Source organism: Pongo abelii, chromosome 16, assembly GCF_028885655.2.
Source record: "Pongo abelii isolate AG06213 chromosome 16, NHGRI_mPonAbe1-v2.0_pri, whole genome shotgun sequence".
Taxonomy (NCBI): Eukaryota; Metazoa; Chordata; class Mammalia; order Primates; family Hominidae; genus Pongo; species Pongo abelii.
Genome location: NC_072001.2, coordinates 58985883 through 59011790, shown reverse-complemented (window position 1 = coordinate 59011790; position 25908 = coordinate 58985883). Strand labels below are relative to the sequence as shown.

The 25908-nt window shown below is 37.8% G+C and overlaps 1 protein-coding gene across 1 annotated transcript in view; it reads left to right on the top strand.

Moving 5' to 3' along the window:
- Window positions 1-25908, top strand: part of NEDD4 (NEDD4 E3 ubiquitin protein ligase) — a 165615-nt gene that overhangs the window by 9372 nt on the left and 130335 nt on the right. Inside the window, exon 2 of the mRNA XM_024232665.3 lies at window positions 15876-15949. Coding sequence (XP_024088433.1) covers window positions 15876-15949 — 74 coding nt within the window. The remainder of the gene's footprint in view (window positions 1-15875; window positions 15950-25908) is intronic.

The window sequence follows — 25908 nt, the reverse complement described above, 5'->3', positions numbered from 1 at the left end:
GTGTATTGATTTTGCCTTCTTTTATGGAATGGGGGTGGGGAAGAGTGAAATTTACAAAGAGTGAAATGCACAGATTATAATTGTATAATTTGATGATTTTCAACATGTAAAGCCAATGACCCAATTATGATACAGAATATTCGCATCATTCCAGAATGCTCCCTTGGGCCCTCTTCCAGTCAATTCTACCCCTGTACTCTGTATAGGCAACCTTTTGTCACCATGGATTACTTTTGTCTGTTATAGAACTTCATGTAAATGGAATGTACATTATGTACTCTTTTGTGTCTTGATTCTTTTTTTAAGAGTCATCCTTGGGGTTGTTTGTATCAATAGCTCATTCTTTTTCTTGCTGAATAGTATTTTATTGTATGAATATATCCATTCTCCTTTGATGGACACATTGATTGTTTCCAACTTTGAGCTATTATGAATAAACCTACGGTGAACATTCATCTGTAAATCTTTTCAGAAAAGTATATTTTTATTTGTCTTGTGTAAATACCTAGGAATGGAATTTCTGGGTCATAGGGTTATATGTGTTTATAAGAAACTGCCCAACAGTCTCCTAACGCAATTGTACCATTTTAATCTCCCATTGGTAATACGTGAAAGTTCTAGTTGCTGCACATTCTTTCAGCAACATTTGAAGTTTCAGCCAAAGCCTTCCTCCTACTCCTGTCTCCCAGCCTTCTCTAGTAACCTAGGTTATCAGTTCCATCTGTACCCTTCCAGTGATACTTTGTGTATAAAAAACGGATATGGTGTTATCACACTTAAAAGTAGTGATAAGATGTAAAGTAATGATGAGTTGTTCTTTCTTAGAAATCTTATAGTATTGATTGAATAAAGTCTAGTATTTTAAATGAGGAATACTTCCATAACCACATCAACTACAGCAGTTTCCTTTCCTACCCCCATGTTCTGTACCTGTGGTTGTCAACTTTAGTGTCCATCTGAATCATCTGAAGAGTTTGTTAAAATACAGACTACCCCACAGTGTGTGATTCAGTAGGTGCGGGCCTCAACATTTGCATACGTAACAAATTTCCATGTGATGTTCGTACTGCTAGTCCATGGAATCCACTTTGAGAACTACTGCTTGCTCCTAAATCCAAGGATTCTGGATATTTCTTCTTTATTATGGTTATTACTGTCAAAAACTCTTGAAGAATTTTGACTCTTGCATGTGGGTATCATAGACTCCAGCTTTACAAGGACACTTCTAATTGATTTTATTTCTCAGTTATGGGTGATCTTCCACTTATATTTTTATAGACCGTTTCAAATAAATTTACATACCAGAGGAAGAAAACAGCTGTCAATCCATAGGTTCCAGTTTTTAGTTTGGAAAATACGGTCGCCGTAAGTGATGTAGCATGTTGCTCAAAAGAAAAAAAAGGAGGCCGGGCATGGTGGCTCACACCTGTAATCCCAGCACTTTGGGAGGCCGAGGCGGGTGGATCACCTGAGGTCAGGAGTTCCAGACCAGCCTGGCCAACATGCTGGTGATATATGAGAATCCCACATATGTCTCTACTAAAAATACAAAAATTAGCTGTGTGTGGTGGTGGGCACCTGTAGTCTCAGCTACTCAGGAGGCTGAGGCAGGAGAAACGCTTGAACCTGGGAGGCAGACATTGCATGCAGTGAGCCGAGATCATACCACTGCACTCCAGCCTGGGCGACAGAGTGAGAGTGAGACTCCGTCTCAAAAAAAAAAAAAGGAAAAAATATGCATCCCTCCCTAGCAATTTTTTTTGTTGAATATTTTGTGATTACCTTATTACCCTATATAAATACAGTATTATTCACATCTGAATCACTATATTATGTTTATAATTATTTATTTCACATTTTTTATTTGGTTTAGTTTTCTGTATGTCTGTCACAAATTTAATTGCAAGCTGTTGGACAGAGCTTTAAAACCATTCAGTGTGGTAAAAATAACACACACACACATACACACACACACCCCTACACACACACTAAAAATGAATGCTAGCCATTTCCTTTTCCTTGTTCTTGTTGAAGACAGCCTCTTGCTATGTTGCATTCCATCTGGACTGCGTGTTCTCTACACCTGTTGTGTAGCCATCATCTGTGGGCTTCCATTTGCCATCATTGTGAGAGTTCACTTGCTCTCTTTTCTGTGTTGAATCTACTGTTTCTTTAATTTCTTGTTTTCTTCTTTCCAAATTTATTCCTTTGTTTGGTGGCTTACATCCTCTGTACGAGGGGCGGGTACTGTTGACTGGAGCCTCTCACAGTAGAATGATCCGAACCTACCATTTCATTGTGGGATTCTCACATGTCAGGATTTATAGCATTTTTTTTCCCTTGGATCACCCAGTTTGCTCAATCTTCTGTTTGGTGGGTACAGCAGCCGCTGTTCTCAGACCCAAGTAGGGGGATGAGGCAGGGGTCTCATTGGGCAAACTTTTCCCTGCTTTTAATAAGGTGTCTTACTCCTATTTTCAGCTACTTTAGAAAGGTTTCTTGTTAATCCAGAATTTGTCAGCCCCTACTGTGTGCCAGGTATTCTGTTGGTTTCTACAGAGGGGTATAAAGTTAATGAAAAGATGGCCAGGTGCTCACGCCTGTAATCCCAGCACTGTGGGAGGCCAAAGGCAGGCAGATCACCTGAGGTCAGGCGTTCAAGATCAGCCTGGCCAACGTGGCAAAGCTAAAAATACAAAAATTAGCTGGGCATAGTGGCACGCGCCTGTAATCCCAGCTACTCGGGAGGCTGAGGCAGGAGAATCACTTGAGCCCAAGAGGCAGAGGTTGCAGTGAGCCAAGATTGCGCCACTGCACTCCAATCTGGGTGACAAAGCGAGACTCCATCTCAAAAAAAAAAAAAATAATTATAATTATAATTATAAAAGTTAATGAAAAGAAAGTTTCTAAAATCTCAGTTTTAAAAGTGGAGAAAGGCATAAAGTTTATTGCATCAGATACAAGATAGTATGTGATAAATGCTACATAAATGAGGCTCTGACAATGAGAAGATTAATTTCATTTAAGGCTTTTAGAAAAGATGGCATTTGGGCTTTGAAGAAAGGACAGAACTTTCTTTAAAGAAAAAATAGAATGTAAAATTTACAAAATGTTTAAGAAGTAAAAACTTTCATGATCTTATTACTTTAATAACTATTTTTATTTTTGCATATTTCCTTCTAATCTTTCTCTGTGTGTTTTTACAGTTGTCATAGATTTCAGCGTTCTTATTTTTTCAATTAATGTAATTATTCTGTTATAATAATAATTACTTTTTAATGGCTTCAAAGGATTCTGCCCAGATGATATAGGATTTTAATAGTGAACTAGTAAGGGAATCCAGCTTGTATAAAAACTCAGAGATAAGTAAAAATGGGGTATATATATATTTTTTTAAAAATAGACTTATGAGGGTGGGGGACAACAGAGGAATGGGAGAAGGATGAAGAATAACAAAAGATAAAATCTCTCAAGACTTGTGAGAAATGGAAAGACGTACAGCCCTGCGTTTCCTGTTCTTGTTTTTTTTTTGCATTGTCAAGAAATTGAAGAGCAGGTAGTAGATGTCTTCATGAATTGTGGAGAAAATCTCAGCCTTAAGAAGCTACCTTTTAATTACTGACGCTGCTTGCATAGATAACACATTACATCACATTACCAATTTGTTTCTCCTTGTCATTCAAAAAAGCCGCATCTCTTTGCCTATAATTTGCAACTTTCTATTTTATTTTCAAAAAACAATAAAGCTGTCTTTACTCATGAGTTTGGAAGAGGGAAGTTTCAAGCTTTAGTGAAGAGCCTTGGTCTGGTATAATTTTGTCCCTGTTTTGATTACAGAAAGGGTGTTTAACTTTTGTTACTTTTTTACTTATTTAAGCACTATCCAGATTTCTGTTAATAGTACTCAGGATCAGAATTGTAAAATTATTGAAGTGATTTTTCTCTAGTTGCAGCATTTATGCTGCTTTCCCTCCTTTTCAAACATGTGAGAGATTACAATCTCAACACATTAAAGTGATGGAAAAGACTAATTTGACAATTCTCTAGCATAAAATTATAAAATGAAGTTAAAACCAATGCAAATATTAAAATAAATGGCACTTAATTTTGAAAGAAGTTTTTAATCAGTATAGCTTATCAATTAATCTTAGCATTTAAAATAACTAGTTCTGATTTTTGTGGTGGGAAATGCAAGGAGAAAGGTTAAAAGTTAAATGTATCTGGGATAGCTGTGTTATTTATAATTCCCCTGGAATTGTTTTTGATTAATGCTAGTTACATTTTCCCCATGAGGCTGGGGAGTGTTTCAGTCAAGGCTAACGTGGATGGTTTTTAATATCAGGAGCTCCACAAATATGGATTAACTTTTTAGAGATATATGGTAATCTCTTTTCTCAGTTAAGGTCATGCAAATTATAACTGCTACCTGAACTTAGAAAAAATAAGATAACTAACATTATTTGCTGTTGTCACTTTCAGTTATGCTTTACCACTTGAGAGAAATTGTACTTGTTAATTAAGTCATCACGGAAGAGATTTTTAATTGGCAGAATTCAGTTTTGGAGATTCCTACCTATGTAACATAGTATGGCTACTTTCCAGTAAACTGGTATAGTGAGAATTTGACCAGCAGGGCCCATGGAATATTTCAGTTGGCCTATTTATTCAGTGACCTTCCAGAAAAAAAGGATAATCTTTTTAAATTAAAAAAAAAAGATTAAATAAAATCTCCGATTTTTGTGAGTCCCTCCCCTCAGAAAACTGAAATTTCCTCTCTGGTTTTCAATTCCATCTTTATTTCTGATACCTGAGGATTTCCCTTCTTTCTTGAAAGATCAGCTATATATTTAATTTTATTTGGTGATGGAAGAAAGTTATTTTTGTCTAGCATCTCCAGTCAGAGTTTTTTATGTTGTATTAATTTACCATATGGATTTTAGAATTAGTAGAATATTTACAGTCATGCATTGCTTAACAACGGATACATTCTGAGAAATGTGTCATTAGGCAATTTCATCATTGTGCAAATGTCATAGAGTGTAGTTACACAAAACTAGAAAGTATAGCCTACTACACACCTAGGCTGTGTGATATAGCCTATTCTTCCTAGTCTACAAACCTGTACAGCATGATACGGTACTGAATACTGTATGCAGTAGTAATACAATGTAAATATTGTGTACCGAAACATAGAAAAGGTAAAGTAAAAATGTGGTATTTTATGGGACCACCATCATATATGCTGTCCATCATTGGCCAAAATATCATTCTGCAGCTATTACTATCTTATTTAGCGAGGCCTCCTGGAACAGGGATGTTCGTAAGTCTTTAGAAGAAAGAAGGTTAAAATAAATAATCTATGATATGCATATTTTCTCCCACTCAGACTTCTTGTTAGAAAGGCATACAAGCTACTGCTTGCCATTGGAATCATTTTAGAATAGAATCAGTTAATTTGCTATCTCTTGTGCTATAATATTTCACATTTGTTGATCTTTTAAAATTTTAAAAATGTTGGCCAGGCGCGGTGGGTCACGCCTGTAATCCCAGCGCTTTGGGAGGCCGAGGCGGGCGGATCAGGAGGTCAGGAGATCGAGACCATCCTGGCTAACACGGTGAAACCCCGTCTCTACTAAAAATACAAAAAAAAAATTAGCAGGGCGTGGTGGCGGGCGCCTGTAGTCCCAGCTCTTAGGGAGGCGAGGCAGGAGAACAGCATGAGCCCGGGAGGCGGAGCTTGCTATGAAGTGAGATTGCGCCACTGCACTCCAGCCTGGGCCACAGAGCGAGCCTCTGTCTCAAAAAAAAAAAAAAAAAAATTCGCCCAGATTTGGTAAAGGTACCCCTTTTGCCACATTCTTGCCAGCATTTGTTATTGCCCATCTTTCGGATAAGAGCCATTTTAACTGGGGTGAGATGATATCTCATTGTAGTTTTGATTTGCACTTCCCTGATGCTCAGTGATTTGAGCACCTTTTCAAATACTTGTTTTCCATTTGTATGTCTTCTTTTGAGAAATATCTATTCAGATCTTTTGCCCATTTTAATATCAGATTATTGGAGTTTTTCCTATTGAGTTGTTTGAGCTTCATATATTTTCTAGTGATTAGTCTCTTGTTGGATAGTTTGCAAATATTTTCTCCCATTCTGTGGTCTGTCTCTTCACTTTGTTGATTGTTTCCTTTGCTGTACAGGAGCTTTTTAAGTTGATGTGATCCAATTTGTCCAGTTATGCTTTGGTTGCTTGTGCTTTTGGGTATTATTCAAGAAAGTTTTGCCTAGACCAGTGTTCTGGAGAATTTCCTCAATGTTTTGATTTGATTTTTGTATATGACAAGAGATAGGGGTCTCGTTTGATTCTTCTACGTATGGATATCCAGTTTTCCCAGCACCATTTATTGAATAGACTGTCCTTTCCCCATAGTGTGTTCATGGTACCTTTGTCAAAAAGGAGTTTACTATAGATGTATAGATTTACTTCTGGGTTCTCTATTCTGTTCCATTGGTTTGTACGTCTGTTTTTATGCCAATACCATGTTGTGTTGGATACTATAACTCTGTAGTATAATTTGAAGTCCAGTAATTAATTTGACTCCATTTTGTTCTTTTTTCTCAGGATGACTTTGGCTATTCTGGGTCTTTTGTGATTCCATATATTTTAGGATTGTTTTTTCTGTTTCTGTGAAGTGTGTCATTGGTATTGTGATAGGAGTTGCATTGAATCTGTAGATTGCTTTGGGTAGTAGGGACATTTTAACAATATTGATTGTTCCAATCCATGAACATGGAATATTTTTCCCTTTTTTTTTTGGTGTCGTCTTCTATTTCTTTCATCTATAGTTTTCATTGTAGAGATCTCTCACTTCTTTGGTAAAGTTTATTCCTGGTTGTTTAATTTTATTTGTAGGGATTGTAACTGGGAATTACGTTCTTGATTTCTTTTTCAGATTGTTCACTGTTGGCATATAAAAATGCTACTGATTTAATGCCTTGTTTCTTAAATTAAAATAAATGCTACTGATTTTTTGTATATTGATTTTGTATCCTGCAACTTTACTGAATGTGTTTATCAGTTCTAACAGCTTTTGGGTGGAGTCTTTAGGCTTTCCAAATATAAGTTCATATCATTCTCAAATAAGAACAATTTGATGTCTTCCTTTCTAATTTAGCTTCCCTTTCTTTTTCTTATCTGATTTCTCTAGCTAGGACTTCCAGTACTATATTCAATAATAGTGGTAAAAGTGGGCGGCCGGACACATTGGCACACGCCTGTAATCCCAGCACTTTGAGAGGCCGAGGTGGGTGGATTGCCCGAGGTCAGGAGTTCGAGACCAGCCTGGCTAATGTGGTGAAACCCTGTCTCTACTAAAAATACAAAAATTACCCGGGTGTGGTGGCACACACCTGTAGTCCCAGCTAGTCGGGAGGCTGAGGCAGGAGAATCGTTTGAACCTGGGAGGCAGAGGTTGCAGTGAGCTGAGATTGTGCCACTGCACTCTAGCCTGGGTGACAGAGCAAGACTCCATCTCAAAAAAAAAAAAAAAAAAAAAGAAAAGAAAAGAAATGGACATCTTTATCTTGTTCCAGATCATAGAGGAAAGGCTTTCGGTTTCTCCCCATTTACCATGGCACTAGCTGTGGATCTGTCATATATGGCTTTTATTATGTTGAGCTATGTTCCATCTATAGTCAGGTTTTTGAGGGTTTTTTAATCATGAAGAGATGTTGAAATTTATCAAATACTTTTTCAGCATCAGTTGAAATGATCATATGGGTTTTGTCCTCCATTCTGTTGATATGATGTTTGACTTTCATTTGTGTATGTTGAACCATCCTTTCATCCCTGATATGAATCCCACTTGGTCACGATGAATGATTTTTTTTCAATGTGTTGTCAAATTTGGTTTGCTAGTATTTTATTACGGATTTTTGCATCAATGTTTATCAGAGATATTGGCCTGTAGTTTTCTTTTTTCAATGGATCTTTGTCTGGTTTTGATATCAGAGTAATATTGGCCTTATAGAATGAGTATGGAAAGTATTCCTCCTCCTCTATTTTTTGAAATAGTTTGAGTAGGATTGGTATTAATTCTTCTTTAAATATTTGGTAGAATTTGGCAGTGAAGCCATCAGGTCCTAGGCTTCTCTTTGCTGGGAGACTTTACTACAGCTTCAACCTCATTATTTGTTACTGGTCTTTTTATGTTTTGGATTTCTTCATGGTTCAATCTTGGAAGGTTGTATGTGTATAGGAATTTATCCATTTCCTTTAGGTTTTATAATTTATTGGCATATAGTTGTTTGCAGTAGTCTCTAATGATCCTTTGAATTTCTGTGGTGTCAGTTGTAATGTCTCCTTTTTCATCTGTGATTTTATTTATTTGGGCCTTCTCTCCTTAGTCTAGTTAAAGTTTTGTCTATTTTGTTTATCTTTTCAAAACACCAACATTTCATTTTGTTGATTCTTTGTATTATATTCTTTGTTTCAATTTCATTTATTTCTGCTTGGATCTTTATTATTTCTTTTCTTCTACTAATTTTGGAGTTGGTTTGCTCTTGCTTTTCTAGTTCTTTAAGATGCATAGCTAGGTTGTTTTTTTGAAGTTTTTCTACTTTTTCATGTAGGTACTTATAGCTATAAGCTTCTCTTTTAGTACTGCTTTTGCTCTATTCCATAGGTGTGCTATGTTGTGTTTCCATTATTATTTGTTTCAAGAAATTATTTAATATCCTTCTTAATTTTTTCATTGATCTGCCGATCATTCAGGAGCATACTGTTTAATTTCCATTTGTTTGTATTATTTCCAAGTTCCTCTTGTTATTGATTTCTAGTTTTATTCCATTGTAGTCAGAGAAGATACTTTTAAGATTTTAATTTTTTTAATTTTTTTCTTTTTCAAGACAGGGCTACTCTGTTGACCAGGCTGGACTGCAGTGGCACAGTCATGGCTCCCTGTAGCCTCAACTCTTGGGCTCAAGTGATCCTCCCATCTCAGCCTCCTGATGAGCTGGGAGTACCACTCTGCCTGGTTTTTGTTGTTGTTGTTGTTTTTGTTTGTTTTTAAGAGATAGGGTCTGACTATGTTGCCCAGGCTGGTTTCAAACTCCTGGGCCCAAGAAGTCCTCCCATCTTGGCGTCCCAAAGTGTTGGAATTACAGGCATGAACCATTGTGCCTAGCTGAATTTTTAAAGACTTGTTTTGTGGCTAACATATGGTTTATCCTTGAGAATGATCCATATGCCAAGGAGAAGAATATGTATTATGCAGCCATTGGATGAAATGTTCTGTAAATATCTATTAGGTCCATTTGGTTTACAGTGCAGATTAAGTCCAACATTTCTTTGTTGATTTTCTGTCTGAATGATCTATCCAGTGCCGAAAGTGGGATATTGAAATTTCCAACTATTACTATATTGAAGTCTAGCTGACTCTTTGACTTTAACAATATTTGCTTTATATAACTGGGTATTTCAGTGTTGGATGCATATGTATTTACAATTGTTGTATCTTCTTGCTGAAATGATCCTTGTATCATTGTGTAATAACCTTTTTTGTCTCTTTTTTTAGTTTTTGTATTGAAATCTATTTGATCTGATATAGCTATTCCTGCTCTTTTTGGTTTTCATTGGCATGGAATAGTTTCTCTGTCCCTTTATTTTCAGTCTATGTGTGTCTTTATAGGTGAAGTGTGTTTCTTGTATGCAACATATTGTTGGGTACTGTTTTGTTAATCCATCAACCACTCTATGTCTTTTGATTGGAGAGTTTAGTTCACTTACATTCATTGTTATTATTGATAAGTAAGGACTTCTGCCATTTTTAATTTGTTTTCTGGTTGTTTTGTGGTCCTTTTTGTGAAAGTGTTTTCTTTAGTGGTATGCTTTAATTTCTTGGTTTATCTATTGTGTGTCTGTTGTAGATTTTTTAACTTGATGTTACATGAGGGTTGCAATTAACATCTTACAATGCATTATTTTAAACTGATGACAGTTTAACTCTGATTGCAAAAACAAACAAGAAAAGAGAAAACTAATAAAAACTCTACACTTTATCCTCCTTGCTTTTTAACTTTTTTATTGTTTCTATTTTTGTCTTATTGTCTATGTCTTTAGAAATTGTTGTAGTTATTATTTTTGATAGGTTAATCTTTTAGGCTTTCTGCTCAAGATATAAGTAGTTTACACACCACAATTACAGTGATAAAATATTCTGTATTTGTCTGTGTACTTACTGTTACCTGTGAATTTTGTACCTTCAGATGATTTCTTATCGCTTGTTAATATCCTTTTCTTTTAGACTGTGGGACACCCTTTAGCATTTCTTGAAGGCTAGGTCTGATGTTGATTAAATCCCTCAGCTTTTGTTTGTCCAGGAAAGTCTTTATTTCTCCTTTATGTTTGAAGGTTATTTTCTCCGGATATACTATTCTACAATAAAAATTTTTTCCTTCAGCACTTTAAATAAATCATGCCACTGTCTCCTGCCTATTAGGTGTCCACTCAGAAACCTGCTGCCAGATGTATTGGAGCTCCTTTGTTTTTTGTTTTGTTTTGTTTTGTTTTTAATTTTCTCTTGCTGCTTCTAAGATCCATTCTTTATCTCTGGCCTTTGGGAGTTTGGTTACTAAATGTCTTAAGGTAGTCTTCTTTGGGTTAAATCTGCTTGATATTCTATAACCTTCCTGTGCCTGAATATTGATACCTTTCTCTAGACTTAGAAAGTTCTCTGTTATTATTTCTCTGAATAAACTTTCTACCCCAGTCTCTCTTGCTACCTCCTCTTTAAAGCTAATAAGTCTTTTTTTTTTTTTGAGACGGAGTCTCACCGTGTTGCCCAGGCTGGAGTGCAGTGGCACAATCTCTGCCGACTGCAGCCTCTGCCTCCCAGATTCAAGCATTTCTTCTGCCTCAGCCTCCTGAGTATCTGGGATTACAGGTGCACGCTGCCACGCCTGGCTAATTTTTGTATTTTTAGTGGAGACAGGGTTTAGCCATGTTGGACAGACTAGTCTCGAACTCCTAACCTCAAGAGATCCACTCGCCTCGGCCTCCGAAAGTGCTGGGATTACAGGCATGAGCCACCATGCCCGGCCCAATAACTCTTAACTTTGCCCTTTTGAGGCTATTTTCTAGATCCTGTAGGCATGCTTTGTTACTTTTATTCTTTTTTTATTTTTACTCCTCTCACGGTATATTTTCAAATAACCTGTCTTCAAGCTCGCTAATTCTTTCTTCTGCATGATCAATTCTGCCATTGAGAGATTCTGATGCATTCTTCAGTTTGCCAATTAATTTTTTCAACTCCAGAATTCTGCTTGATTCTTTATAAGAATCAAAGAGGTTTTTAATCTCTTTGTTAAATTTATTTGATAGGATCCTGAGATCCTTCTTTGAGTTTTCTTGTATTTCATTGAGCTTCCTCAGAACAGCTATTTTGATTTATCTGAGAGTTCACATATCTCTGTCCCTCTGGAATTGGTCACTGGTGCCCTATTTAGTTTGGTGAGATCATGTTGTCCTGGATGATGTTGATGCTTGTGGATGTTCACTAATGTCTGAACATTAAAGAGTTAAGTATTTATTCTAATCTTCACAGTCTGGGCTGGTTCGTACCCATCCTTCTTGAGAAGGTTTTCCAAGTATTCAGAGGGAATCTTAAGTCTTTGGTCACTGAAGCCATATGTGAGCATATTAGGGGGTACCCCAAGGCCATTAATGATGTGACTCTTCTAGTCTCATAGAGGCACCAACTTGCTGGTCTTGGGTAAGATCTGGGAGAATTCCCTGGATTACCAGGCAGAGAGTCTTGTTCTCTTATTTTCCCCCAACCAATTGGAGTCTCTCCCTTTCTCTCTGTCTCTCTCTCTCTGTTCTTAGCTGCCTGGAGTTGGCAGAAGGGTGACACAATCCTGTAGCCACCATCACTGGGACTGTGTTGGGTCACACCTGAAGCCAACACAGTACTGGATTTTGCCTAAGGCTTGTGGTGACTATTTCCTGGCTACCGCTTGTGTTTATTTAAGACCCAATGGCTCTTCAGTCAGCAGGAGATGAATTTGCCAGGACTGGGTCTTTCTCTTCAGTGCAGTAGGTTCCCTTCTGGCCCACGGTGGGTCTAGAAATGCTGTCCAGGAGTTGGGGCCTGGGATTAGGGACTTTAGGAATCTGCTTGGTGCTTTATTTCACTGGGGTTGTCATGGTACCCAGGTTACAAGACAAAGTCCTTTTTATTCTTCCCTTTGATTTTCTCAAGCAGACAGAGTCTCTGCCCATGGCCACCACTGCCCCAGACCTGTGGCTACTATAGTCTGGCTACTGCTGATATTTATTAAGGGCTCAAGGTCTCTTTAATCAGTAGATGGTGAGTCCTGCCAGGCCTGGGTCTCTCCCTTTAGGGCAGTGGGTTTCCTTCTGGCCCAGAGTGGGTCTAGAAATGCCCTCTCGGAGCTAAGGCCAGGAATCAGTGACTTTAGGAGTCTGATTGGTGCTTTATTTTACTGTCACTGAGCTGGTACCCAAGTTGCAGACAATTTTTTTTTACTTTTCCCTCTCCTTTGCTTAAGCAGGAGTCTCCCTGTGGCCGCCACAGCTGGGAATGTGTTGGATCACACCCGAAGTCAGCATAATACTGAGTCTTGCCCAAGGCCTGTGGCAACTGCTGCCTGGCTACCCCTGATGTTTATTCAAGGCCCAAGAGGTCTTTAGTCAGCAGGTAGTGACATCTGGCAGGACTGGGTCCTTTTCTTCAGGGTGACGGGTTCCCCTCTGGCCCAGGATGGGTCTAGAAATGTCTGGGAGTTATGACCTAGAATGGGGGCTTCAAGACTCTGGTTGCTGCTTTATTTTATTGTGGCTGTGCTGGTATCCAAGTTGGAGAACATAGTCTCCCCTACTCTTACCTCTCCTCCTGGAACTATGAACTGTGCTGTCTGAAGTTGGAGGAGGGGTGACACAAGCACACCCTTGGCCGCCCCGTCTGGTGTCTCACTGGTTCATGTGCATCCCAAATCTACTGGCTCCAAGCCCAGCACAGTACCAGGACTTGCTCAGGGACTGCAGTCCTTATGGTCTGGACTGCCTTTTAAGTTTATTTAGGATCTCGGAATGCTTTAACCTACAGGGGCAAGGCTTGCCCAAACTTAGCCTTAAACTGCTGGGATGGATGATTCCCCTCTGGCTGAGGCTGGTCTAAATACTCCCTCCATGGGTGCCAGCTGACTTCTGCCCTGTGTTGCCTTCCACTGTGACAGGGCAGCACTGAGTTCCAATGCAAAGTACCACAATCACTTTGCCCTTCGTCCCGCAAAGGCATAGATTCTCTCTCAGCCACCACACTACACTGCCAGGGCATGTGGGAGGGGTGGTGTGGGCAATTCAAGACTGTCTTTCCTACCCTCTTCAATGCCTCTTTCCTTGATACGATGTTAAAACTAGGTACTGTGATCAGTCACCTGATTTTTGGTTCTTATGTAGGTGCCTTCTTGTTAGAATAATTGTTTAATTTGATGTTCCTTGGTGGGGACTCTCACTGGAGGGTTCTAATGAACCATCTTGCTCCGCCTCCTCCTCCATATTTGTTAATCTTAAAAAATGCTCCTGTAAATACTGTTGTACTTAAGTCCTTGTGTACATAGATGTACATTTATCTAGGGAAACATCTAAAAATACAGTTCCTGGGTTTTTGTTTTAGAACTTTAGTAAGCATGTCAAACATCTCTTTAGAATGATCCATCAATTTACACTCCCACCAACAGTGCATTAGAGCTCTTTCTGCTAACTGGTGAGATTATCTTTTCATGTATTTCTTAGCCATTCTATATGGTATCTTGTACTAGGTTAATTATATTTTACATATTGATTTTTAGGAGTTATTCACATATTCTGGATAATTATCATTTGTCTCGATGTATATTTTAGATACTTCTGTAGATATTTTAGATATGTCTGCAGGAAGAAGTATCTAAAATATCCCCTTGTTTTTTTCATTTTGCGCATGATATTTTTTCTCATACTAATGGTACATAATTTTATTATTGTGGAATTTAATAATTTTTGCCATTAAGGTTGTATTTTTTTAAATCTTTCCAAATGCTAAAGAACTATTCTAAAATTTTAAATGAACTTTTAAAAATTTCTTTTCACTTTTAGACTTTATCTGGAATTTGGTTTTATATTTTAGTATAAGATAGTGATTGAATGTTATTGTTTACTTCTTTACTCATTTTTACTCCTCTCTATGAATTTTGGAATTATTTGTAAAGATCCATGAAAATATTTGAAGGGAGAGTGGGAATAGCATTAAATTTATAGATTACTTTGGAGAAAAAAGATAATAATATTAAATATTTTCACACATAAACATAGTGGATTTCTCCATTTATTGAAGGCTTCTTTACATTCTTCAATATTTTATAAATTTTTAAAAATAAGGTCTTGCTCTGTCACCCAGGCTGGAGTGCAGTGGTGTTTATAGCTCACTGTTACCTCAAATTCAGGCAATCCTCCTGCCTCAGCCTCTCTAGTAGTTGGGATTACAGACACAAGTTATCATGCCTGGCTTATTTTTTGGAGGGATGGGGTCTTGTTATATTGCCTAGGCTGGTCTTGAACTCCTGGGCTCAAGCAGTTCTCTCACGTTGGCCTCCCAAAGTGCTGTGATTATAGGTGTGTGCCAGCATAACTAGCAATATTTTATAATGTTATCTATGAAGGTTTTTTATATTTCTTATTAATTTTATTTCTGTTCTAATAGTTTTGTAACTTGTGAATTTTTAAAAAAATATGCATAATGTTTTATTATATTTTCTTACCTTTTTATTTTGAACAATTTCAAACCTACAGAACAGTTAAACGAGTAATATAAGTAGTACAGTATACACCTGTATACCCAAGAACTAGATCCACAAATTGGTAACATTTTGCTTATTCCCCTTTATTTGTATACACACACATACACACACACACACACACACACACACACAGCATAGTTATGTTCAAGTTTTTATTTGCTAAGTTATTTGAAAATAAGTTGCAAGCTTTATGATACTTTATCCCTAAGCACTTCAATATGTATCTCCTAAATCTAAGACACTCTTTATAAAACCTCAATGCCATCATATCAAAGATATTTAATATTTGATACATTACAGTATCCACACATTATCATACACTCTGTTGTCTGTTGAATGGGATTTAAAAAATAACCTTTTCTAAGTAGTTATTACAGATGATTATGGGCTGGGTGCAGTGTCTCACACCTGTAATCTCAACATTTTAGGAGGCTGAGGCAGGCAGATCACCTGAGGTCAGGAGTTCGAGACCAGCCCAGCCAACGGTGAAACCCTGTCTCTACTAAAAATAGAAAAATTACCTGGGCATGGTGGCGCATGCCTGTAATCTCAGCTACTCAGGAGGTTGAGGCATGAGAATCGCTTGAACCCGGGAGGCAGAGGTTGCACTGAGCCAGGATCACACCACTGCACTCCAGCCTGGGCAACAGAGTGAGACTCTGTCTCAAAAAAAACTCAAAAGCCAAATGGTTATGAACTTTCGATTTTGTGTACATATATAGCAATAATTGGAAATTCATATTAGTTGCAATACTTTGGCTTTAGATTTTCTTGAGCGCAGTGATAAATTCTTATTCAGTGTAATAAGTTGACTCAAGTTTTTGCTTATCTTTGTAAATAATCAGGTCATCTACAAATAATTTTCTTTTTTTCCTGTGTAACTTTTAATAAAATTAATTATTGAAAAAGATTCTTCAATTAATTTTAATATCCTAATTACTTTATTTGATATATATTTTTTAAAAGATTGTGTCTTAGTTAACTTATAAGTACGTGAAAATGAAATCTAAATTTTTGTATTTTAGGAAAATTCACGAATTGTGAGAGTAAAAGTTATAGCCGGAATAGGCCTTGCCAAGAAGGATATATTGGGAGCTAGGTAAGTATATCAATTTGGATTATAATTTTAAAACTTTGCATTTGTTAATTAGTTTTTTCCAAACTTTGGTTAAATTAAAAATCAAATAGTATTAGTAAATTGTTGTGGAAAGTATAATAATAATATTACCAGTTGGTGGTTTACTAAATCTCTTGGTATCTGAATTACTAAATTTGTGAAATTAGGCAGGAGTACAAATGATAGCAATAGTCACAAGATACATTATTGAGCTCTGCTTCTGGAAATTTACAAAATTCTAACAGACTAATCCTTTAGCAGATAACAACCATAAACTCTGGACTTAATACAAAAAGCAGCAACCTGAAGGCAATGGAGAGTGAACAGAGCAGGCAGATTCTGGTGGGAGTTCATATTTGGAAGAAGGGAATTGTACTGAGTGAGTTCCTGATATTATGAATTGGTCTGAGGGCAGGTAGAATCAGAACCTGGAAAAATTGTAGTCTTCATGGCCTGGGAAAATAGCAGAATCCAAACTTTGGTTCAATTAAAAATCAAATAGGGCCAGGCATGGTGGCTCACGCCTGTAATCTTAGCACTTTGGGAGGCCAAGGCAGGCGGATCAGTCGAGGGTCAGGAATTTGAGACCAGCCTGACCAACATGGTGAAACCCTGTCTCTACTAAAAATACAGAAATTATCCAGAAATCGCTTGAACACAGGAGGCGGAGGTTGCAGTGAGCCAAGATTGTGCCACTGCACTCCAGCCTGGGCAACAGAGTGAGCCTCTGTCTCAAAAACAAAAATACATACAAACATGCATGCATACATACATACATACATACATACATACCAAATAGTATTAGTAAGTTGTTGTGGAAAGTAGAATAATATTTCCAATTGTTGATTTACTGAATCTCTGAATCTGAAGAAAACATGGCAATGGTAAGGATTCTGGAAGGGAGAGAGCTGAAGAGCTCAGCAACTCAGCTGAAGACAAAAGATCTGAACAGAGATCACAGTCACTACCTAAGAAACGGGGTTTGGGAAACTGAGGCAGACAGATTGCTTGAGCTCAGGAGTTTGAGACCAGCCTGTGCAATATGGTGAAACCCTGTCTCTACAAAAAATACAAAAAATCAGCTGGGCATGGTGGCACATGCCTGTACTCCCGGCTACATGGGGGACTGAGTCAGGAGGATAGCTTGAGTCTGGGTGATTGAGGCTGCAGTGAGCCAAGATTGTGCCAATGCACTCCAGCCTGGGTGACAAAGTGAGACCGTGTCTCAAAAAACAAACAAAAACAGGATTTGTGGCTCTTGTCCAAACAAGATGATTAATTGCATGATAGTCTTATTCTGTTTAGTGTTGCTATAACAGAATTCCTAAGACTGTGTATTTTGTAAAGAAAAGAGGTTGATTTGGTGAGTGGAAAGTTCAAGACTGGGCCTTTGCATCTAGTGAGGGCCTCAGGCTGCTTCATTCAAGTCATGACGGAAACGGGAAGGGGACCTAGCGTACACAAAGAAATCACATGGCAAGAGTGGAAGCAAGGGGGAGGTGTGCCAGCCTCTTTTTGACAAATATAGAGGAACAAATAGAATGAGAACTCACTCACTCCCTAGGGAGGGCATTAATCTATTCAGGAGGGATTTGCTCCCATGACCCTAATACCTCCAACCGAGACCCATCTTTCAATATTCCCACATTGGAAATCAAATTTCAACATGCGATTTGGAGTATACAAATATCCAAACCATAGAATGATAAGCAGACACACACACACACACACACACACACACACACACACACACACACACCAGCAGCAAAATTCAGTCTCCAAAACTTAACATTTACAATATATGTCCAGGATATAATGCAAAATTACTTATCTAAAAAGAACCAGGAAAATGGAAGGCATTTTTAGTAGAGAAAAGAAAATATGCCCACAATAAATTTTAAAAATATGAAATGAAATGGAAACCATAAAAAAATGAAAATTTCAGGAGTGAAAAATACAGCATTTGAAATTAAAATTGTTGGGTAGATTTGTCAGCCAAATGGAGAAGAGGAAAGATTAACTGAACTTAAAGATAGATCAGTAGAAATTGTTACCCAGTTGGAAGGTGAGAGAGATGAGAGAGACAAAGATTGGAGGGAAAAAAGAAACAGAGCCTTGAGGATTTGTTAGCTAATATATAAAAGTCTAACATGGATATCATTATATAATATCTTACAGTCTAACACAGAAGGGGAAGGGAAAAGAAGGCAAAATATTTTTTGAAGAAATTTTGGCCAAGTTTTTTTCCAAATTTGATTAAATTTATATAGTATTAAAAAACACCAAGCAGGATAATAAACATTAAGAACACAATGAGGTGCATAATAGTCAAACTGTTGAAAGCCAAGTATAAAGAGAAAAATCTTGACAAAAAGAGAAAAATATGACACTTTATATATGGGGAACTACAATTAATTACTGACTTCCTACCCAAAACTATGGAGACCAGGAGAAAATGGAACAATAAAATAACAACCATCAATCCATAATTTTATATTCAGTGAAAATATCCTTTAAGGAAGATGACAGAATAACATTTTCCAAAAAAAGACAACTAGAGAATTCATCATTGGCAGACCTGTGCTGTAAGATATCTTAAAGTCCTTTCAGCTGAAGAAAATTGAAACCAGATAGACACTCAGGTCCTGAGAAAGGAATAAAGAGCATCAAAAATAGTAAATATCTGGGAATATACAAAACATGTTTTGCTTTTATCATCATACCTTTTTAAAATAAAACATACGCCTGTTGAAATCACAACTTGAAATATTGTTTTATAGGATTTATATTGTTTGTTAATGGAATACATAAAACAACTATAACATAAAGGATGGAGCAGGTATAAGTTATGGACCTATTTGGTAGAATGGTACAATACTAAGTATAAGTTGAATAAAAGATTAATGATGTATATTGTAATATCCAGAGAAACCAATAAAAAAAAATGCAAAAAATTATAGATAAAAAACAGTAGAAATTTTAAAATGAAGTTGTTGAAAAACTAAATAAACAAAAAAGCCAGGAACTTGAGCCCAGAGGCTCAAGACCAGCCTGGGCAACAAAGTGGGACCCTGTCACTACAAAAAGTCAAAAAATTAGCCAGGTGTGGTTGTATGCCTCTGTGGTCCCAGCTACAAAGGAGGCTGAGGTTGGAGGATCGCTGGAGCCCAGGAGGTCAAGGCTCCAATGAGCCATGATTATGCCACTGCACTCCAGCCTAGGCGACAGAGTGAGATCCTGTCTCAAAAAAAAAAAAAAAAGAGTGCCAGAAAAGGAGAAACAAATGATTAAAAAAAGTAACTGAGGCCGGTTGTGGTAGCCCACGCCTGTAATCCTAGCACTTAGGGAGGCTGAGGCCAGTGGATCACCTGAGGGCAGGAGTTTGAGACCAGCCTGGCCAACATGGTGAAATCCCATCTCTACTAAGACACAAAATTAGCTGGGTGTGGTGGTGCGTGTCTGTAATCCCAACTACTCAGGAGGCTGAGGCAGGAGAATCAATTGAACCCAGGAGGCGGAGGTTGCAGTGAGCTGAGATCACACCATTGCACTCCAGCCCGGGCAAAAGAGCTAAACATCAAAAAAAAAAAAAAAAAAAAAAAAAAAATGCCAGAAAAGGAGGAACAAATGAACAAAAAAAGTAAAAGAGGCCGGGTGCGGTGGCTCATGCTTGTAATCCCCACACTTTGGGAGGCTAAGGCGGGTGGATCACCTGAGGTCAGGAGTTCGAGAGTAGCCTGGGCAACATGGTGAAACCCTGTCTCTACTAAAAATACAAAAATTAGCTGGGTGTGGTGGCAGGCATCTGTAATCCCAGCTACTCAGGAGGCTGAGGCAGGAGAATTGCTTGAACCTGGGAGATGGAGGTTGCAGTGAGCCAAGATTATGCCACTGCACTTCAGCCTAGGTGACAGAAGTGAAACTCCATCTCAAAAACAAACAAAAAAACAACATAAAGGGCAGGGACAATGGAAAACAAACAATAAACCTGGTAGACTAAATCCAATCATATCAATAATTACATGGAACATTAATGGATTAAAATAAATATGAGACAGAGGTTGTTAGGATAAATTAAAAAACAAGACCCAACTATATACTGTCTTACATGATGCACTTAAAATATAAAGACATAGCTAAGTTGAAAGAAAGCGGACGCCAAAAGATATGCCATGCAAACAGTAAGCATAAAAAGACTGAAGTGGATATATTAGTATCTGGTAAAATAGATTTCAACACAAAAATTTTCAAACATTTCATGATGTTAAAGAGTAAAGTCAATCAGAAATATATAACAATCATAAATGTGTGTGTGCCTGCTAAAAAGAACTTAGAAAAATATGAATCAAAATTTGACGGAATTAAAGGGGAAGTTTTTAAAACTCCCACCATCATAGTTGGAGGCATTAACACTTCTCTTTCAGCAGTTGATAAAACAACTAAATAAAAAAATCAAAAACATAAATTTGAACAATATTATGAACAACTTTGACCTAAAGAACACTATTTCTAACAACTTTCTTTTCAAATGTACATTCTTTTCAAGTGTACATGGTACATTCACTAGCATAGACCACACATGGGCTGTATTAGTTTATTGCTGCATAATAATATTACCACAAGCTGGCCAGGTGCGGTGGCTCACACCTGTAATCCCAGCACTTTGGGAGGCCGAGGCGGGCGGATCACAAGGTCAGGAGATCGAGACCATCCTGGCTAACACCTTGAAACCTGTCTCTACTAAAAATACAAAAAATTATCCAGGTGTGGTGGTGGGCACCTGTAGTCCCAGCTACTCGGGAGGCTGAGGCAGGAGAATGATATGAACCCGGGAGGCAGAGGTTGCAGTGAGCCAAGATGGGGCACTGCACTCCAGCCTGGGTGACAGAGTGAGACTCCGTCTCAAATAATAATAATAATAATAATAATAATAATAATAATAATAATAATAATACCACAAACTTAGTTGCTTAAAAGAACATACATTTATTGTCTCATAGTTTCTGTGGTTCAGAAGTTCCTGCATTGTTTAACTGGGTCCTCTGCTACAGGGTCTTGCAAAGCTGCTGTTGTATTTTTTTTTCCAATTTTTTTTTCTAATTTTTTCTAATTTTGCAGTCTTGAAGTCTCTCACATGAGAGTGGCTGTAAACTCTAGCCCTGCCCTGATGAGCCTCTAGGAATTTGGACATAGATGTTTACAGTGTGCCTTTCATGGATATTTCTTTATCCTGGCAAGTGCCCTCATGCCTAAGTGTCTGACCTATGACCAGATGTCCCTCTCACAGCAAACTTGCATATCCTGGCAGATGCTCTTATAGCTCTTGTCTGTATCCAGTTTATTCTTACCAAAATAGCAGATAGCCACTCTCTAGGAGAATCCTGACAAAGAAGTTAGGGTCGAGTGTATCAGTCAGGTGAGACACGGGAGGCAACTCAACAAAACACATGAAATAACAGCAGTTTATTACTTACAGATGCCAGAGAGAAGAGGGCAGCATGCCTCCCAGGGCCAACAGGAAGTGGGGAGCCATCTAGGACATGCACAGTCAACTAGTGGGTGGAGAACAGGGCAAAGAGTACAAGGGACCTGTGGGCTGAGGCTTTTATTGGGGTCCAGGGCATTTTCCAAGCAGGTTTCCCTCAGGGAGTTGTGATTGGTGGGTTTAGAGCAAGTAGGCACAAATTTCATGGAGTCATGCTGTGTCTGAGAAATCAGTATTAGGGTTCTCTAGGGGGACAGAACTAATAGGATAGATGTATATATGAAGGGGAATTTAGTAGGAGAATTGACTCACATGATCACAAAGTGAAGTCCCACTATAGGCCATCTGCAGGCTGCGGAGCAAGGAAGCCAGTCCGAGTCCCAAAACCTCAAAAATAGGGAAGCCAACAATGCAGCCTTCAGTCTGTGGCCGAAGTTACAAGAGCCCCTAGCATATCACTGGTGTAAGTCCAAGAGTCCAAAAGCTGAAGAACTTGGAGTCTGATGTTCGAGGGCAGGAAGCATCCAGCACGGGAGAAAAATGAAGGCCAGAAGACTCAGCAAGTCAAGTCCTTCCACGTTCTGCCTGCTTTATTCTAGCTGCCCTGGCAGCTGATTAGATGGTGCCCACCCAGATTGAGGGTGTGTCTGCCTCTCCCAGTCCACTGATTCAAATGTTAATCTCCTTTGGCAACACCCTCACAGACACACCTAGGAACAATACTTTGCATCCTTCAGTCTAATGAAGTTGACACTCAATATTAACCATCACAGAGAGGTGGTTACTGTGGCTTATTTCTGCAGTCCTTGGGAGTATGGGGTGAGTGGAGCAAGTCAAGTAGGTTGAATCTAGTTGTTCCTTAGAGTTGTTCCTTAGGGAGGTGGTTACCAGGAGGCAGTTGTGTAAGGTAGTTATCTGGATTGACCACACTGAGGAGCTGAGAGGAGGTAGAGAACTGGAAACTGTGCTAAGGGTGACTAAGACCTGCTTCTGGTATAAAAATGTCCAACTTAACATTCAATATGGATGCTGAGGCAACATAAAATTATAGGAATTCACTTCAGCTGTCATTAAGGTATTGGTAGGGCTGTGGTCTTAGCTGAGGCTTGCTTAGGGAAGGATTCACTTCCAAGCTAATGTGGTTGCTAGTGGCATTCAGTTCCTTGCATGCTGCCAGTCTGAGCGTTTCCATTTCTTGCTAGCTGTCAGCTGGAGGCTGTCTCAGCTTCTTGCCATTCAGCAGCTCACAAGCTGCCAGTTTGCTTCTTCAAAGCTAGCAAGAGTCCCCTGGCAAGATGGATTACAATCTTATGTAATGTAATCACATACTTTTTGTCACATTTGCCATAATCTGTTGGTTAGAATATATAGATCTGTTCCAGGCTTAAGAGGAGAGGAACACAAAGAGCATGAATATTAGGAGGTAGGGATAATAGGAGCTGCCCTAGTGTCTGGATGCCACAATATTCTGGGCCTTAAAACAATAAGCCACATTCTTTTGAAATGCACATGGTATATTAATCAACATAGACCATGTGTGGGTCCATAGGACAAGTTTCAGAGATTTTCAACAGATTGAAATCATATAGAGGATGTTCTTTGAGAACAGTGGAATTCAATTGGAAACCAATAATATTAAGATCTAGAAAAACTGCAAATATTTGGAATTTAATTAGTATACTTCTAAATAATCTATATGTCAAAGAAGAAAACATTTTGAACTGAATGAAAATGAAAATACAGCAATATCACAATTGTGGAATGCAGCTAAAGTTATATTCAGAGGGAAGTTTATGTCTTTAAAATGCTTAACTTAGAAAAGGAGCAAGATATAAATGAATGACCTTAATAAATTAGAAAAAGAAGAGCGAATGAATTCTAAAATAAGTAGAGGGAAGAAATAATAAAGACAGGGGCCAAAATCAATAAAAGAGAAAGTGGACAATGGTAGAAAAAAATTATTGTAATCAAAAGCTTGTTATTTGAAGACATCAATTAAAGTTTTAAACCTCTAGCTAGAATGATCAAGAGTTAGAGAGAAGGCACTAATTACTGGTAATGAGAATGAAAACTGGGGCATTGCTATAGACCCCGTGGAAATGAAAAAGATAAAAAGAAAACATTTTGTACAATTTCATATCAATAAAGAAGTACACACAATTTAGATGAAGTAGATAATATTCTTGAAAGACACAGATTACAGAACTAGCCACAGAACAAATACAAAACTTTAATAGATGTTTATTATTGAAAGAAATTGAATTTGTTGTTAATTAAATTGAATTTGTCCTTCCCACAAAGAAAACTCCAGGCCCACATGGTATCACTGGATACAGCTATCAGACATTTAAGGAAAAAAAAATACAAATTCTACACAAATGCATTCAGAAAATGGAGGGTATTTCCCAACTCATTTTATTAGGCTAATATTATCTTGATCCCCAAACCAGACACAGACATCACAAGAAAACTTAAAACCAATATCCCTCAACATAGATGCAAAAATGAAATTGAGCATGATGTAGCAATATATCACCAGGTAGGATTTTTCCTAGGAATGCAAGATTTGTTCAACATTAAAAAAATTAATCAATGCAATTCATCGTATTAATACAGTAAAGTAGAAAAAACACATGGTCATTTCACTTAGCATGGAATGTGCCTTTGACAAAATCTAACACCCAGTCATGGTAAAACCTCTCAGCAAACTAATATAAAATACAAAGGTGGCTTAACATCTGAAAATTAACTGATGTAATACACTGTATTAATAGAATAAAAGAAGACAGTCATCTTTTTTTAATTATACTTTTAAGTTCTAGGGTACGTGTACACAACGTGCAGGTTTGTTACATATGTATACATGTGCTATGTTGGTGTGCTGCACTCATCAACTCGTCATTTACATTAGGTATATCTCCTAATGTTATCCCTCCCCCCTTCCCTCACTCCACGACAGGCCCCAGTGTGTGATGTTCCCCACCGTGTGTCCAAGTGTTCTCATTGTTCATTTCCCACCTATGAGTGAGAACATGCAATGTTTGGTTTTCTGTCCTTGTGATAGTTTGCTTAGAATGATGGTTTCCAGCTTCACCCATGTCCCTGCAAAGGACATGAACTCATCCTTTTTTATGGCTGCATAGTATTCCATGGTATATATGTGCCACATTTTCTTAATCCAGTCTATCATTGATGGACATTTGGGTTGGTTCCAAGTCTTTGCTATTGTGAATAGTGCCGCAACAAACATACGTGTGCATGTGTCTTTATAGCAGCATGATTTATAATCCTCTGGGTATATAACCAGTAATGGGATGGCTGGGTCAAATGGTATTTCTAGTTCTAGATCCTTGAGGAATCGCCACACTGAGAAGACAGTCATCTTAATAAAAGCAGAAAACACAACTGACAAAATTCAACACCCATTCATAATAGACACTCTCTGCAAACTAGGAATAGATGGAAATGTCCTAAACCTCATCAGGGGAATCTATGAAAAAACCCAGTAGCTAACCACGTACTTAATGGTGGCAGTTTGAAGGCCCTCTGCTTAACTCAGGAATAAGGCAAAGTTGTCTGCTTTCATGTTCTATCCACCATTGTACTATGTATTTTAGCCATGTAGTATGGCAAAGAAAAAAAAAATCATACAGTCAAAAAAGAAGAAGTAAAACTGTCTTTATTTGCAGACAACATGGTTTGTATGTAGAAAGCCCCAAGGAATCTACAGAAAAAACTACTGGAAGAACTAATAAGTGAATTTAACACCACCACAAAATGCAAAGTCAGTGTTTACATAACCCAAAATCAGTTATATTTCTGTATCCTATCATTGAGCCATTGGAAAATACAATTTAAAAGCATATTTACAGTTGTATAAATGTTAAATATTTAGAAATAAATACAACAAAAGATTTGCAAGAAATGGACACTGAAAACTATAAAACAGTGCTGAGAGAAGTCGAAGACCACATAAATCAATGGATACATACGCTGTTTTCATTAGAAGACTCAATAGTGTTAGGGTGTCATTTTTCTCCAAATTGATTAGATTTGGCACAATCCCAATAAAAATCTCAGCAAGTTTTTTCAGAGAAATTGATAAGCTGATTTCAATATTTGTATGGAAAGTCAAGGCACATAGAATAGCCAAAACAATTTCAAAAAAGAACAAAATTGGAAGACTTACATTACCCCATTTCAAGACTTGCTACACAGTTATAATAAGACAGAGTGGCAATGGCATTAGAATAGATATATTGTTCAATGGAATGGAGAGTGTAAAAATACGTGCGCGTGTGTGTGAGAGAGCGAGAGAGAGAATATATACACATATATATGATCAGCTCCTGTTTAACAAAAAATGCTGAGGTAATTCAAGGGAAAGGGTAGTCTTTCAGTACACAGTACTAGAACAACTGGTCTGTATAGAATGAAATGAATCTTGGTCCTTACC